This window comes from Rosa chinensis, chromosome 1 (assembly GCF_002994745.2).
Source record: "Rosa chinensis cultivar Old Blush chromosome 1, RchiOBHm-V2, whole genome shotgun sequence".
Classification (NCBI taxonomy): Eukaryota; Viridiplantae; Streptophyta; class Magnoliopsida; order Rosales; family Rosaceae; genus Rosa; species Rosa chinensis.
Genome location: NC_037088.1, coordinates 9,076,570 through 9,092,348, shown reverse-complemented (window position 1 = coordinate 9,092,348; position 15,779 = coordinate 9,076,570). Strand labels below are relative to the sequence as shown.

Below are 15,779 nucleotides of genomic sequence, written 5' to 3'. Positions count from 1 at the left end.
CATCATTTTAGCTGAAAATTTCAGAAGTGATCTATACATTAGGACTAAAATACTGAACGGTCGAGATGTGGATATGAGATCAAAAAGTGAGTATATTTAAGGAATCTGCATATATTAAAATATGCGGACTTCCTTGATAGACTCACTTTTCGATTCCATATTCACATCTTAACCGTTCAGTTTTTAGGTATATATGCGTAGATCATCTCTGCAAATTTTTAGCCATATTGATAATCATTTTTTAAGACTTAAATACTGAACAGTTGAGATGTGGATATGCGATGGAAAAGTGAGTCTATTTAAGGAAATCCGCATATATTAAAATATGCGGATTTCGTTAATAGACTGACTTTTCAATCACATATTCACATGTTAATCGTTCAGCTTTCAGGTATATATGAGTAGATCATCTATGCAAATTTTTAGCCATATTGATAATCGTTAAGGCATTCAAAACTGCGATTTACAATTATGAACACGAACGGTTCAAGTTGGACAGATTCGGTTCGTTCATTGATTTAATCTACCTTCACGATCATCAATTTGGCTTAAAATGTGCAGAAGTGATCTATACATTAGGAGCTAAATACTGAACGATCGAGATGTGAATATGAGATCTAAAAGTTAGTCTATCAAGGAAGTCCGCATATTTTAGCCATATTGATAATCATTAAGGCACTCAAAATCATTATTTAAGACTTAAATATTGAACGGTCGAGATGTGGATATGCGATGGAAAAGTGAGTCTATTTAAGGAAATCCGCATATATATATTAAAATATGCGGATTTCGTTGATAGACTGATTTTTCAATCACATATTCACATCTTAATTGTTCAGTTTTCAGCTAGCTTCTCCGGGACTGCGTTGGCCGATATTATCATCCCTCTTTTTCTATTTTTATTTAATTTCATAGAGCTAGGATGACTAGGTTTCGGAAGTTGCTTGTCGAGTGAATTTTAATTTTGTAAAATTGACCTTGCTCCTTTTTATCCTTCTGTAATAATTGATAGTTTAATTCTGATCAGCATTACTCATATTTAGAAACAAACAAATTAACGTACTAAAATTTGGATGTTATAATTTGTGCAAGGTTGTTAACATGTTGTATTTGATTAAGCTCTGAAGCTGCGGATCCTGATAGTTATGGTGTGTAGACTTATTTGGATTAGAAAAGGCTAACGCTTCATTAGTAAAATTGATTGTATGTTATGCTGTATTTAACTTTGAGTACCAACATTTTAAGAAAGATTAATTGTGTTGTTGGGGGATCTCTTGGGAGTTTTGAGGTCAGGGAAGAACTGTGGTATTAGGATGATGTCTTGGGATTTAAGTTTTAAGATTGGAAATGTTAGAAAATGATATGAAAATGTTATCTTCAGCCAAGACATTAACATTGATTTTGGTAATTGCTCAAGTTTTGATTGCTTTGTTGTCTTTTTGATGTTGATTAGCCAAGTTTTTTCATCTTTGGTTTCTATGTGCCGGTGTGAAGAACTATCTAGCTGGATCTTCAGTATTGGTTTGGACATCTGGAAATCTCGGGAAATTGTTTATTAGTTGAGACTAAATAAAATTATTCATTTCTGAGAACCATATAGCATTTCTGTTGAATTCATGGACGAATAAAACAAAACACATTTGGTAATTTTGAGTTGCAGTTGGGTTTAGATAATATGTTCTTTCTTTCCAGATTCTAGGAAGATTAATTAGGTTGAAGATCTGCTCAACCAGGAATCATACTTTTCACTAAAACTGAATGCTATTTCCATTACTTATGCATGATTAGATTATGGAATGTTGCCATTTTTGTGGTTTTAATTAATGAAGATGGTAGTTCCAGTAGACTAAAGGAAAAAAAATATATAATATAAGTGAAATCTTGTTGATTCAGTCTGTCATTTTGTGTACTGGTTCTTGAAGAGCTTGCTTAGAGGAAATCACCATGCATATGAGGTAGATTCTTGATGCCTTGAATATGCAAATTTAGGTGCATTTTATGTACAGCCTAAAAACCACTTTTCCATGTTAATTCATGTATATTATCTTAATTTGCTATTGATTCTAAATTTTAATATGTCAATTAAGTTCTAATTTTTTACTTACACTAACATCCATTCACGCCCCATATATAACTTCTAAAAGAGTTAAATTAGGTTAATTAGGTTTTTTTGTGTATCAATTAAAGATGAATCTTTCCTCCAAACTCCACCCTAGAGCAACTCCATATATAATTGGTTTACATCAAAGAGGAAAGAAGATCACCTGGGGTCAAACAGACATCTAATATATGGAAGTCTTTTCTATCTACTATTGTTGCCAATTGTCTGAATTTAGTACGTAGTTAATAGAACTCTTTTGAATTTCTGAACTTTGAATTATAATAGCTAATAATGATGACTAGTTTGTTTTTATCAGAATAATAACCACTAATTTTGCTGTAATTTGGGGAAATGATCATTTACCGATTTTAGGCTAAAAATTGCCCACTTGCTCCACCAACTGTTTTTTAACCCCATTTACCCAAAACACTCTAAGGGATTATTTCCCCTTTACCCAATTAATTCTTTTTTCTTTTTTTTTGAGACTTTTTTGCCCTCTCCTTCTTTCTCACTTAGAGAGAGAAGTCACCTTCCACCTTGCTGTGCTCCGGTGACCAGTGGTCGGCGCGGTCTTCGGCGACCGGTGACCGGACTCCGACGAACGGTGACCGGATTCCGGATTCCTGCGACCGGTGACCGGATTCCGGATTCCGGCGACCGGTGACCGGAATCCGGCTATTATTGCCCCCCAGTAATCATATTACTGCCCCCCAGTAATCATATTATTGCCTCCTAAAAATCATATTATTGCCGTCCAGTGAATTGTATGAACTCCAAAAACCAAAATGAATACACTACAGGAACAATTGATCAATTTATAATCATATTACTGCCCCCCAGTAATCATATTATTGCCCCCCAATACAACGTCCAATGTTTCTACTGCCTCCCAATAGACCACCAAAAATGCACCTTTTTGTAGGATTCACAGATAATTTGACTTTAATACACAGAAAACAACAGGTAACTTATTAAAACACCACACTATAGTGATCCCTGTCCCTCATATAAAAGTCTACTGGGGGCCAATAATGTGTCTACTGCCCCCAGTAGACCATCAAACAAACCCCACAGTTACATTGCAATTCCTTCCTCATTCTCGGGGTTCACAGTGTACAAAAAAAAAAAAGTGCTATGGGCACCCAAAAATTGCTCTGGGCACCCAAAAGTGTGAAGCCGGTCCCTCCTCCTCCTCCGCCGGACGACGACGAGGAGCGCGCCAAGAAGAAGCACAAGCTCATCCTCGGAATCAAACACCGACAGCCAAATCGCAAACCTGGGATTGTTTGCAGCCATCCCTGCCACCGGCGTAAAATTCCTCCGTCGACGCCTAGGAATACCTCCATTAAATTTCGCTCCAGCAGACCCTCCGCCGTTGGCGACTCGACTTGATCTCCTCCACCGTCGTGGAACTGGAATGCGACTGCTTGATTTAGGATTTGAAGCCGTACTGAACCAGACCGAGCGAGAAAAGCATCAAGCATAGGAAAAATCCTCGCCGCCGATCTGCTTGGCTCTCCCTCGATTTTGACAAACCGAACCCATTTTTCGATCTGCAGACATGGAGAGAGAGAGAGAGAGAGACTGAGACTGAGACTAAGACAAGTTAAGAGAGAGAGGCTGTGACTGAGACGAGTTGAGAGAGAGAGACTGAGACTGAAATCGGTGAAGGTGGAGGAAAGTGAAATAGATCGAAGACGGAGGGGGAGGAGAGAGAGTATGAGAGGAGAGAGTTGATTAATAGGGGCAAAACTGTAAGTAGATGTTAGATTGGGTAAATGGGGTTAAAAATCTCTTAGTGGAGTAAGTGGGCAATTTTTAGGCTAAAATTGGGTAAGTGGTCACGGCCCCCTGTAATTTAGTACAAATTTATATTTTTGCTTATCTGATGCATTGTACTCTGCAGTTTTCGGGAAGATATATAGTGGCACTAGACTCTTGAGATACTATTCAGAACCACTTTTGAAATATGTAAATATGTAAGTCTAGTTAGAAGACTAACTTTTACAATATGTATAAATTTGATAACTCTTCGGATAATGTTTTTGAGCTTATAATTGTTACTTTATTACATAAAAATGTGTTATAAAATAATAATAATAATAATAATAATAATAATAATAATAATAATAAACGCAGCAGCATCCAGCGGTACTCAACTACTATAAAGCCATATTACTTATGGATTTCAGTACAGAAATTTTTTAAATGTCTAAAGTTTTATTTATTTATCTATTATTTTCTTTATAGTATCAGAATGCCCTGCTCATATATTTTTATAATGCATGCGTATAGTTAAATAATTATAAATTTCAGAAGAATAGTACAAAAGAGTGTATAAGGAGTTGACCAAAAAAAAAAAAAGAGTGTATAAGTCCACCGCCAAGCAAGAAAACAACTTAACTTTAAATAAAGAATACCAATACCAGGTAATTTGAAGGATTTTCTTCTTTGTCCTTTAAATGGAAGAAGCAGCTTGGCTAGATATTCCTATTGCTCTTCGTCTTGGTAATTCCTTATTCGATTAGTACTTTCTTAGTTTCAAAGGTTCAGATTTTATTGTTGATGGAGCTTGGCTAAGACCTCATAATCTCACTGGTGCTTTGACGACTTTGTGGGATGAAATTACATCCGTGGTTTTACCTATCTCACCTGGGATGAACGATAAGCTTGTATGGCGTTCCTCCAGTGATGGTTAGTTGACAACTGCTTTGGGCTATAACTTTATGCTCAAACACCAACCCCCTGCACGACTCACTATTTTTTGGCATATATAACTGTCGTTCTCTCCTATCCCGTATGCAAGATCGTATCTCCCATATCTGTAGGGAAGGGTTCCTTTGATGTCTCTAACACTCATGTTCCTTGGTGGGATATTTGTCATCGAAGTGCTTGAGCTGCCTATGACGGAAATATGTCCGGCCTCCGGGAATGTCGGTTTGTTTGATTTTTTTTTTTTTAACAGTTTTGTAATATGTTTTTGCCTTTTGTCTTTAAGACTGATTTCATGTATACTTTTTCTTTGTTCAATACATTTGATGTTATTGAAAAAAAAAAAAAAAAAACTTAGGGAGTTCACAAGAAATTTATAAGCAGGGGCATTAGTTACAACGTTGTACATGCATTAGTTAACTATGCCCAATTTGAGATATTTGGCATTTTGAACTGTACGCGTTATACATGGCAATGATGAGTAACTTTGCAACTCAAAAAAAAGAAAAAAAAGAACACTCGTTTAACTGATGACTGTAGCCTGTAGGGAGCATTTCGAGCTCTGACATTTGGGTATTGAAAGATTCATTCTTGTTCATGCAGTGGCTATAAACTTTCGAAAAACGGCTTTAACTGATGCGGTGGAGAAGCTCAAAGCAGGTACAAAGTCAATTAGAACTTTATAACTAAACTTTATATTGTTGAGAATAGGAAACTTCTGGAAACCACCTGAGGTGGTAATCCACATGGCCCTGATTACCATCGATGTGGAGCATATCAAGCCGTCCGTTTCCTGTTACCCTCTAATCGCCGTTAACGTTAGTTCCAATACTGAAAAAGAAAGGAAAAAAAAAGAGGGACCACGCCACCCGTAACTTCGTTTTACGAAGAGAAGCATCAAGAGCCATGAAAGAAAAAGTAGACGAGAGCTGCTCTGCTGTTTTGCATTATAGATTACATGAACTCTAACTGACAAGGTCCTCGACTATACACTGGACGTCATTACCAACGCCTCTCCGATTTGGGTTCGATCAACTCTACATATTGAGCTAGGAAAAGCACAAGCTTCCAATCTGTAGTCAGAGATCAACCCACCACTGTGAACAGTTGCGCTCGCGGCGGGTTAAGTTTCCCAAAATACCGATTCCTTCCATCTTAACCGAAATCAAAATCCAACTATAGAAACTCATAGAGCTCCACACGTATATAAACTTTCAAACCTCGTTTATTGCCGATTATAATCAGGGTCCCCGGAAAAAGCTGCAAAACAGACGGAAAAGAGCTTCGAACCTCCGTCACGGTTCATCGTTTCGAGAATTAAATAACGGATAAATATCGGCAACGAAGCTTCCGCCGCTGCGAGACTCTGGTAAGTGGCCGTACGGAGGAGAACTCGGCGGGTCACTCTCGCGGATTAACGGATCGAAGAAACGGGTCATTCGGTCACCCCGGCCCATTCAATCTGATCTGGCGCTATTTAAAGACCCAAAATAATATAGATATCGACGGCCATGATGAACTGGTGTTGAAACGGACGCTCTTTATCGCACCGCAACTATTTTCACTTATTCTAAATGAATTTCTTAATTTCTAAACTTTTGAAATTCATAAAGAATAGCTCAGGTGCCCGAAATTTAGCGAAAATAGAGTCAATAACTTGAAGATTCGCTTAATAATATTTTTAGAAAAATTCCTCGAATGTTGTTAACAGTTATTGAGATATAAAATTGATCTCAATTAATCTCATTTAAATTTTTACGGGACTCACATTAATCACTGAACAAGACATACCAAATTAGGATGTGCTTGGTAAACTTTTTATGCAATATATATATATATATATATATATATATATATTTTTGAAATAGAAGTTGAATTCATTAGATCAACAGCCAAAAGCTAGAGTCTACCATAACTTACATAAGCCGAACTCGACAGAAAAACCGAATTAACTATCTAAGCTAAAGCAGATCATTAAAATCTCTGGGACGCTCACTTTTAAGCAAGCTTATCTAAGAATGTAAGAACCTCGCCTTCTATGAAAAGGAAATCATTCAACTAGTCCTCCCTTACCAATCACGCAATTGTGGTACAAGTAAGGAACTAGAAGAGTCATAGAAGATTCATAGAAGTCTATGCACTCTCACATAAGCTTCACCCCAATAACAAAAATTAAACAATAACTATCTCCTTCCCTTTCGAGTTGGAGTGTTTACCCACAGACTGCTTCCTGTTGGGAGACTTGTGATGCGCATGGCCCTCCTCATGCTTTGAGGCCGTAGTCTTGTCACCAGAAGATGACCTATTCTTACTACCAGTAGGTCGTCCTCTCTTCTTCTTCATGCTGCTAGAAGTGGACTCTACCTGCAAGACTAGATCCAATCCAAGGTTTTTAGAATCCAGAATGAGGTTTCTCTTACCCACAACCAAACTCAATTTCAACTTCTTAGGGGATATGGTCAATCCATCTTCATGTCCACGACGTTTGCCAATGAGGTGCTCTAGAGTTCCTACTATTTCCTGGAGGTCACGCACCATCACCTACCGCTTTTGCTTCGGAAACAAGACACTCAAGATTTCTCTGAAAGCTTTCTTCACGAAAGTGGTAGAGCGCGTTGATTGCCTGGTTAATGGAGGGATTCACTATCTAAACTGAAAAAGCAGTACGTGGCAGTGGACATGAAGTTCTCCCTTAGGTGGCGCTGCGAAGAGGAGAGCATTAGTCCGTCCGACGAGGCTACCACCAAGAAAGAAGCGATTAGAACAGACTCGGAAACAGAGGTTTGAAGCACTGTACGTACTAGCTGGCTCCGACCATAGTTGAACCTAGATTAAAAGGGCAAAAAAAAATAAAAAATTTAAGAAAAGCTCATCATGCCGTCTCTTTTCCTTGAGATCGAGAGAAGAGGCCGGCATCAAGAACCATGTGTCAACCATTATACGAAAAAGACATAAACCCACCTCATTAAGTAAAAATATCATGTATCCAAAACTATAAAAGAAAAAAAAAAAAAAAAGGCACAGACCAGTGGAAACACACCATTCATGTTTTCTTTTGGTTTTCCTAGGTTGTTTTAACAATCGGTGTGACTAAAGGGGCATATATTAGATAATCAAACCAGATATATTCCTTCTTTCACAAGTAGCTTGAGGTAAGCTAGAAACCAGACATGGGTTTTGTGAGGTGGCCGTTGTTTACAATGTTGAGTATTACAAGAAATTTAGTCCTATATAAAGGTTCACATACATGGACTGGTCTCACACATTCTTGTTCTGAAAACAGAAATAGCTAGTAGAGCATCTATAACAATCTTCAATGGCATCCCTCATTACTCCTGATCAATTTTCTGCTAACCAAGATGCAGAGGCTCTCCGAAAGGCGTGTCAAGGTATGTAAAAAAATTGTGATTGGCAGTTTTCCTTTCAACATTTCATCTCGCCAGCTTATTTACAACTAATGTTGATTAAATTCCTTTCGAAAGTACTACATGTGAATTTTCTGACTAACATGATGTTCAGGAAACACTCTACCGCAGAGTTATATCAATATATCATTTCTCTAAACTGACTAATTCTAATGCAAATGGTCGAGAAACTCAAAATAAAATCTCTTTGAAATTACAACTAACTAGGAAAATCTTTCTTAACTTTTTCATCTAGCAAATCTCTCTTTAAAAGTAGAATTGATGTGAACTTTGTGAGTAATATGATGGCAATGTCTCTATCGCTCGGTTATATCCCTTTCTTCATCTCATTTCGAGAAATAAAATTGACAAATCCTATGGTAAAGAATCGAGAAACTCAACGGCACAATATTTTGATATAGTAGTCATTATGAGCTGGCAACCGGTGTATATATCATCATGATTTGGTACATTAATTTCCTATTAGCATATATGGAACTAATTTATAGGGTCAGCATTTGTGTACATGCCTCTTAGATGCGTATGGTGGACAGACTAGTACTAGTGAAGAAAATTTGATAGAGTTGAGAAAAGAATCTGACGTTTTCTGAATCCAAACAAGAGCCATTTCAAGAACACCCTACTGTAATTGCCATTTGTCCTATTCTTTTACAAAGCCAACCAAGACACACATGACACAATCCCATTTGTGGAAAAAGTAGAAAATGCATGAATTAATTCATAATTTCAAATTAATCAAAAGGCTCAATGAGAATAAAATTCCAATTTAAGCTCCATAATGGCCGAGCGACCTTTGCTATAAATTTGGGCATTGAAAGAGCCAGAATACACTAGTGAAAAGAGTCCAACAAAACCATTTTTGTGTTTGTGTGGGAGAGAGATAAACAAAAACTTCAACAATGGCTACCCTTGTTTCTCCTCCAAATTTCTCTGCCAATGAAGATGCAGAAGCTCTTCGAAACTCTGTGAAAGGTGTTGCTTAGATAATTTCTTGTAATTCATATATATATATATATATATATATATATACACACATCTGCTATAGATATTGAGTTGTATTTTGAAATTATGTTGAGTGATTTGTTTTTGTTGGCTAATGTTTTAATATGTAGGATGGGGGACTAATGAGAAGGCTATCATCTCCATCCTGGGTCATAGAAATGCATGTCAAAGAAAAGAGATCAGGGCAGCTTATGAGCAACTTTATCAAGAAGATCTTATCAAGCGCCTTGAGTCTGAGCTCTCTGGGGATTTTGAGGTATTATTAATAATTGTTAGTATTAAGGTTGTAGTTTAGTGTATCCAAAAGACATAGAAATCTCCGAATGGTTTTTTGTCCTTTTACTAAAGAAGATAGAGGAACTGGCGGAAAAGAGAATATTATCCAAGAAAAACTCTACTTTTTAACAGATCTAGGAGCACACAAGTAATAATGATTTGAATAACGTTTATGTATAAATGGTCTTAAACTATGCAGCAGTTTTCTGAATGTCAGAATAGTTTTTGACAAGATATGTTTGACTGTAACGTTTTACTGCATATCATCAGATTATTGCATTGGCCTGTTTTCTTTTTGCGTCTTGGGTTAAAAGAAAATTCATCTTATTCTCATTCTGTCGCAATGTAATTGAGTAAAGAAACTTAAGTTCATATTTTCCGATGACATGTACAGAGAGCGGTGTACCGTTGGATATTGGATCCAGCAGATCGTGATGCAGTTTTGGCTAATGTGGCCATCAAGAAATCCAACACTGACTACAATGTCATCATAGAAATGTCCTGCGTTCACTCTCCTGAAGAGCTCCTAGCTGTAAGAAGAGCTTACCAGCTTCGCTACAAGCACTCTTTGGAAGAAGATCTAGCTGCGCACACCACCGGTGATATGCGCAAGGTACATGGTTTAGCCAATTTGACATGTTATTTTACCAGCAAATGTGACATATAATGCTGCTGACTGATTTTTTTATTGCACCTTCGAACAAGATGGGCAATATAGATCGACTAAATAAAAAGAAGAGTATAGGTGTTAAACTAGACAACTAGAATTGCTAACGGTGTTTTTGGCTTATGGTGGATGTTGCAGCTTTTGGTTGCTTTGGTGACTGCTTACCGTTATGACGGTAACCAGATCAATGCAAAGTTGGCAAATTCAGAAGCTGCTATTGTTCACGATGCTATCAAAGACAAGGCTTTCAATCATGAAGAAATTATCAGGATCCTGAGTACAAGGAGCAAGACACAGCTCATGGCTACATTCAACAAATACAGAGATGATCAGGGCATTTCTATCAGCAAGGTAAGAACGTACAACAAATATTCAAGGCTTAATTAGAATACCCAATTGCGGATTTACATTGTCAATCTGCCCCAAAAGTAATTGATTTCTGTTTAACAATATTTCAATTTTCAAGTGATTAATATTTTGTCTGTTTTCCCAGGCTTTGTTGGATGAGGAAGCTAATGATTTCCAGAAGGCATTGCACACAGCCATTCGATGCCTCAATGACCCCAAGAAGTACTTTGAGAAGGTAACCATGCAAAACTTCATTTGTAATTCTCTGTTTCTAGATTATATTAGACTCTCAGACTCATATATTACCTGTTATTCAAGGTACTTCGCAATGCAATCAAAAGGCTTGGAAGCGATGAGGATGCTCTCACTCGTGTAATTGTTACAAGGGCAGAGAGGGACTTGAGGGACATAAAGGAGGTTTACTACAAGAAGAACAGTGTTCCTCTTGAACAGGCTGTGGCCAAAGACACTTCAGGGGACTATAAGGCCTTCCTCCTTACTCTGTTGGGAAAGGAAGATTGAATTCCTTCTGTGAGAAATTTAGAATAATCTAGCTAGTGCAGCTATGAAATATGAATGTTGGTTTTTCTGTCGGTGTTTGACGAGTCTTTATATTCTATGTTATGTCATTAATTTTCAAGCGGTGTGTAATCTATCTTTATCCATGTTCCTGGACTTGAGAGTCTTTATATGAAAAGAGTTTCTAATTTAGTTTGCAACTAGGTAAAAAGGCCCGCGCGATGTTGCAGGTTTTTTAGTCGCAATAATAATTAGTGTGTTATTGCAAAAAAAGGAATGAAAAAACAAAGAATAGCCAAAAAACTTTTATGTACATTGATCAGTTGATGTACAAAATATCGACGGTTTTGGTTGATTGTTTTTCAGGGACCATTAGCATTACAAAAAACATAGAGAATGGTCCTGACAACCAGGGCTGATAAGTACAGAGCATGACATTGTTTTTAAGGACCGTTAGCATTACAAAAAACCATAGAGATTATCACAAAGTTACACAGCATGACAAAACGCCAATACTTGATGATGATATGTGGAAGCAGATTTGAGAAATTTCTCGTAGGCCTGAACCACCTGCTTTGTATAGAGCTTCAACACCACTCTTTTAACTTTTTCAAGATGAGGTTTTGCAACAATGGCTACGTGATCAACATATGGCTTGCTCAACTTCTTTGCCTCCTGTCACCCCAAAAATACTGTTGTAAGCTGTATGTAACAAAGCAGATAAACCAAAAAAAATTGATTCGACAGAAATTTACCTGAAAGTAAGGATCAACAAATTCTTATGCTTTTATAACATGGGGAGCTAATGTACTCTTTCATGTATAAGCTTCAATAGACTTTGTTGAGGTTCAACAAATTCTTTCACCACTGACCACTGTTCCTTGACTGCAAGGATCCATTTCTTCAAGAGATAGGACGGCGAAGGTAAAAGGGTGGGAACTAAAGTTTAGTAGACAAAAACCGTACTATCAACTTAAATTGAATTTGAAATGATGTAACCTAGCTTACAGTTTTAACTGCTTCCACATGGTATTCAGCCCACTCTCCAGCTTCAGCTTTTTTCTCCAGGGTGTGACAATTAAGAACATGGATCTAGTCAGCAAATAAGCGGAGATGGTCTCTAGTCAGCATAAACTATTAAAAAAGCAAAGTCTTCAAATGACAATTCTGCAATTTATTGTAATACCTTCTGAATCACCACCTCTACAGCAGGTTTTCCATGCTCATTTCAGTGTTTCTCTACAAAGGACTGCAAGTTGATAATAAATTCAAACTCCTTGACAAAAGCTTACCTTTACAATTGTACTATGGATTTAAGTTTGCCTGACAATAGGCAAAATGAACAGCAAGCCAATCTAATTTAGGGTTTTTGAACTGAAAATCTATATGGTCATTTTTTTTAAAATTTGAAAATTCCTAATAACTTGAGCCTCTCACATTCAAAAAGTTGCATACACAGTATCAGTTATTTCTACCTTTCTTTAAAAAAATTTGACAATATATTTCAAACTTGCCTCCATCTTAAAACCATATCGTTTCTTTTAAAGTGACCATTGTAACAAAAATGCAGAGAAATGAATTCATGGGAGACACATATAGGCAGACCATTGTAACAAATTAACAGAACAATAGGTATATGGATGGATAGAAAAAGGCTGAAAGCGCAGAACAATTTGAAATTACCAGAACAATTCATGAACTTGATTTACAGCTCAGTGAAATCTGCAACAAAATTCAAAAAAAAAAAAAAAGTGCAGAATCAAACCATACTCATTCCCTCATTCTTCTTTCATGTATTTCCTTCTCTTGGTCTCAGTATCTAAAGTAAAAATAGGCAGTTCTAGTATGTACAGAATGGCATAGATTATTATCTCTGGCTTGTTCGATTTGGTGTGTTCATGAACTTCTTTTAATTCAATCTGTAATTCTGTATACAACCCTGGAATGATGTAGACTGTAGAATAAGGAAAGCATATATGATTGGAAAAAGCTTGCAGATAAAATCCCAACATTATATATGACCATGCACCAAATCCTTGCTCACACAAGGTTTCAAGTGCTCCATTTAACTCAACCTAAATAAAAGGAATAAATGTAGTTTGATTTATGCTTTCAATTCACCTGTTGACATATATATACAGGCTTAATATACCTTCACCATAAGTTTGTCATCAGTAGTGTTTTGATTTGGCAATGCCTTTTAGTAATAATGCTAAACAACCTACAGGTTCTTATTCCATATAATAAACTAACAATTACGAAACAGAAACAATATGCACTATACAATCTGAAACATCAGAAAGCAATTGTACTACAGGGTTGTTTAAATTTTAAGATATTAAGAAGATCAAGTGTGCTTATTATGGCATGCGGAACTGAATATGAGCATGCCTTCTGAGGACTTACCATCAAATAACAAATTGATGACAGTAACATGTGTAGCTAATTCATAGCATGACTTTTCAAGGGAGCATCATATCTAATGCAAAACTAATTGGGTGATCTGATCTCCCAAAACATGATGAATGAGGGTATAAAGTATGAGTATGTGATGCATATTGTCAACTTCAACTTTACCTGAAAAAAAAAAATTTGTTTGAGATATATATATACATATGGAGGAAATAAGGATGTAGATCATTTACCTTTGCAGCTATCAGATATATTAAAGGATCAAGCTTTTACTTAGGGATGGCAAAAATCCCCAGCGGGGTGGAGCTCCATTGGATACCCGTCCCTAATGGGGGGAGAATTTGGGGACAAATGGGGAATGGGGATGGGGATCCCCAATCCCCGCTATCTAAGATTGGGGATGGGGCGGGGATGGTATTGTGATCCCCATCCCCAAATCCGCACCAATAATATATGCATATATTTAACTTATATATATTTTAATTTATTTTTTATAATATAAATCACAAATATATACATTTACTACTTTACTTTAATAGCTACAGTTTTACTTTAATAGTGTTTTGACTTTTGCACTCACTGAATTATGATTTATGAATTTAATCATATTTTAAATTTATTTGTTGTAGATTTTGATTTTAAAAAAGACAATATGAGAAAAAATTATTTTATTTATTAAATTCTTATTGGAGATTTGGGGCGGGTTTGAGGCTTAGTCCCCAATGGGGATGGGGACGGGGAATCCCCAACATATTTTTATTGGGGATTGGGGCGAGGATGGGGGTAGAAAATGATCCCGGGGATGGGGATGGTATTGTGATCCCCATCCCCAACCCGCCCCATTGCCATCCCTACTTTTACTCTATCACACAATTACCTGCAAACAAAAATGGAAGGAAATAGTGAATTTAAGTGTGATCCAGGTATGTAAATGGAGGATGATATATTCCTCTGGTTTCTTTTTTTTATGCGAGTGGTAGTTAAAGTTGCACTCCAACGGGTGGTATTTGTGAAGCAACAATGTTGTGAATAATTCTTCGATTTGTTTAAAGTTCAATGTCTACCCTCAGGGTTCAGAAAAAGAAAAATTGAAAAACAGAAAAATTTGCAATTCCAGCCTAATAGTCAAAATAGTGGAGAGCAATTATAACTCTCGCGTATGGATCAACTGATAATTTAATTAGAAAACCTATATATAAGGACCACTTTTATTCACTTGAACGGTTGAACTTACAAATACAAAAACATATACGACTTCCACCAAATCGTTTGTTGAAAAGCAAACAACAAAAACAAAAGAAATCATAAACTGCAAAATGAAGGCACACATTACATGCATATTAACCACAAAAAAACAGGTTCTTGCCCAAGACTGCTTGATCCATGCCATGCAACACAAAGTTAAACTAAGATTGATGCATCTAACTATAAGTCTTGCCAGTCCCATAGCCAGGGGCATAAATCACACTACATTGTATCTGTTCAAAGAAAAGCCCTAAACAACCTATAACACCCCAAAGCCAGAAAGTAAAATTTGCAGAATCGAAATATCGGTAAAAGCATTAGGCATATGATAATTTCAAAAGAAAATAAGTTTAAATGAATTCAGTGCTAATCCCAAGTTTATGTGGCAAAAATGTCATTTACAAAGGAGCCGTGATGAACTAAAATGTGAGTGTCATTATTTCCATTCATTCATAATGAAATGTGCGAGCTAGGCATTTCATCGAACACCTTATGTGCAATTTTTAAGCTCCTGGATGAACCTCCAGCTTGTCTAACCCTTTCAGTGGGGGCAATCATTAAGTTCAGATTCTAACATAACGCTGTGCCTACAAGAATGGGAAAATACTCTCATAGAGTTCGAGTGGCTAATTTTCTACTCTTTTTGCATGCAGACTTGGTGCTAGCACGCTCTGTAGGCATATATTATTAATCAGAGTCCAGGGTTAATTGAAAGTTGAAAGAATTTGACAGTAATGTTGAAGCCCAGAAATCTCGGACTTGGACAAATTGGAGATAACATTGGGGACGGTGTTTCTCACTAAATCTTTTCTACGATGCATCCTCTTCCCTTAAACAACTTTAGAGTTACTGAAAGCATCATCTATCTTGCTTGAAGAATTATGCAAAGCAAGAAGTTAAAATTATTAGGCCTATATCACTACACTTATTCTTTTTTCTCAACAATTGATGCCAAGAATATTATCTCACTGACAATATTCAAAGGGGTACAAAACACACCTGATTATGTACATGAAGGCTTCCTAGCAGCAGTAGGCATTTTGCATGCACAATTATACATCAACAAGTGAAT

General features: G+C 36.6%; 1 protein-coding gene and 1 long non-coding RNA gene across 4 annotated transcripts; one reads left to right on the top strand and one right to left on the bottom strand.

Moving 5' to 3' along the window:
• Positions 1 to 9,054: 9,054 nt before the first annotated feature.
• LOC112187367 (annexin-like protein RJ4) lies at positions 9,055 to 11,220 on the top strand. The gene is made up of 6 exons (XM_024326139.2): positions 9,055 to 9,210; positions 9,351 to 9,496; positions 9,911 to 10,129; positions 10,322 to 10,534; positions 10,677 to 10,766; positions 10,850 to 11,220. Exons 1-6 carry the CDS (start codon positions 9,138 to 9,140, stop codon positions 11,051 to 11,053), a joined length of 945 nt encoding a protein of 314 aa, XP_024181907.1. The 5' UTR covers positions 9,055 to 9,137; the 3' UTR covers positions 11,054 to 11,220.
• A 185-nt stretch (positions 11,221 to 11,405) lies between these two features.
• On the bottom strand, positions 11,406 to 13,736 carry LOC112187380. Of its 3 annotated transcripts, none has more exons than XR_005804934.1 (5): positions 13,696 to 13,736; positions 12,237 to 12,299; positions 12,059 to 12,142; positions 11,806 to 11,951; positions 11,406 to 11,725 (listed from the first exon to the last, which is right to left on the bottom strand). It is a non-coding gene; the product is annotated as an uncharacterized LOC112187380 (long non-coding RNA). The 3 variants fall into 3 exon arrangements; XR_005804933.1 differs by lacking the exon at positions 13,696 to 13,736 and adding an exon at positions 12,734 to 13,672; XR_002931074.2 differs by lacking the exon at positions 13,696 to 13,736 and having other exon boundaries at positions 12,237 to 13,668.
• Positions 13,737 to 15,779: the final 2,043 nt, after the last annotated feature.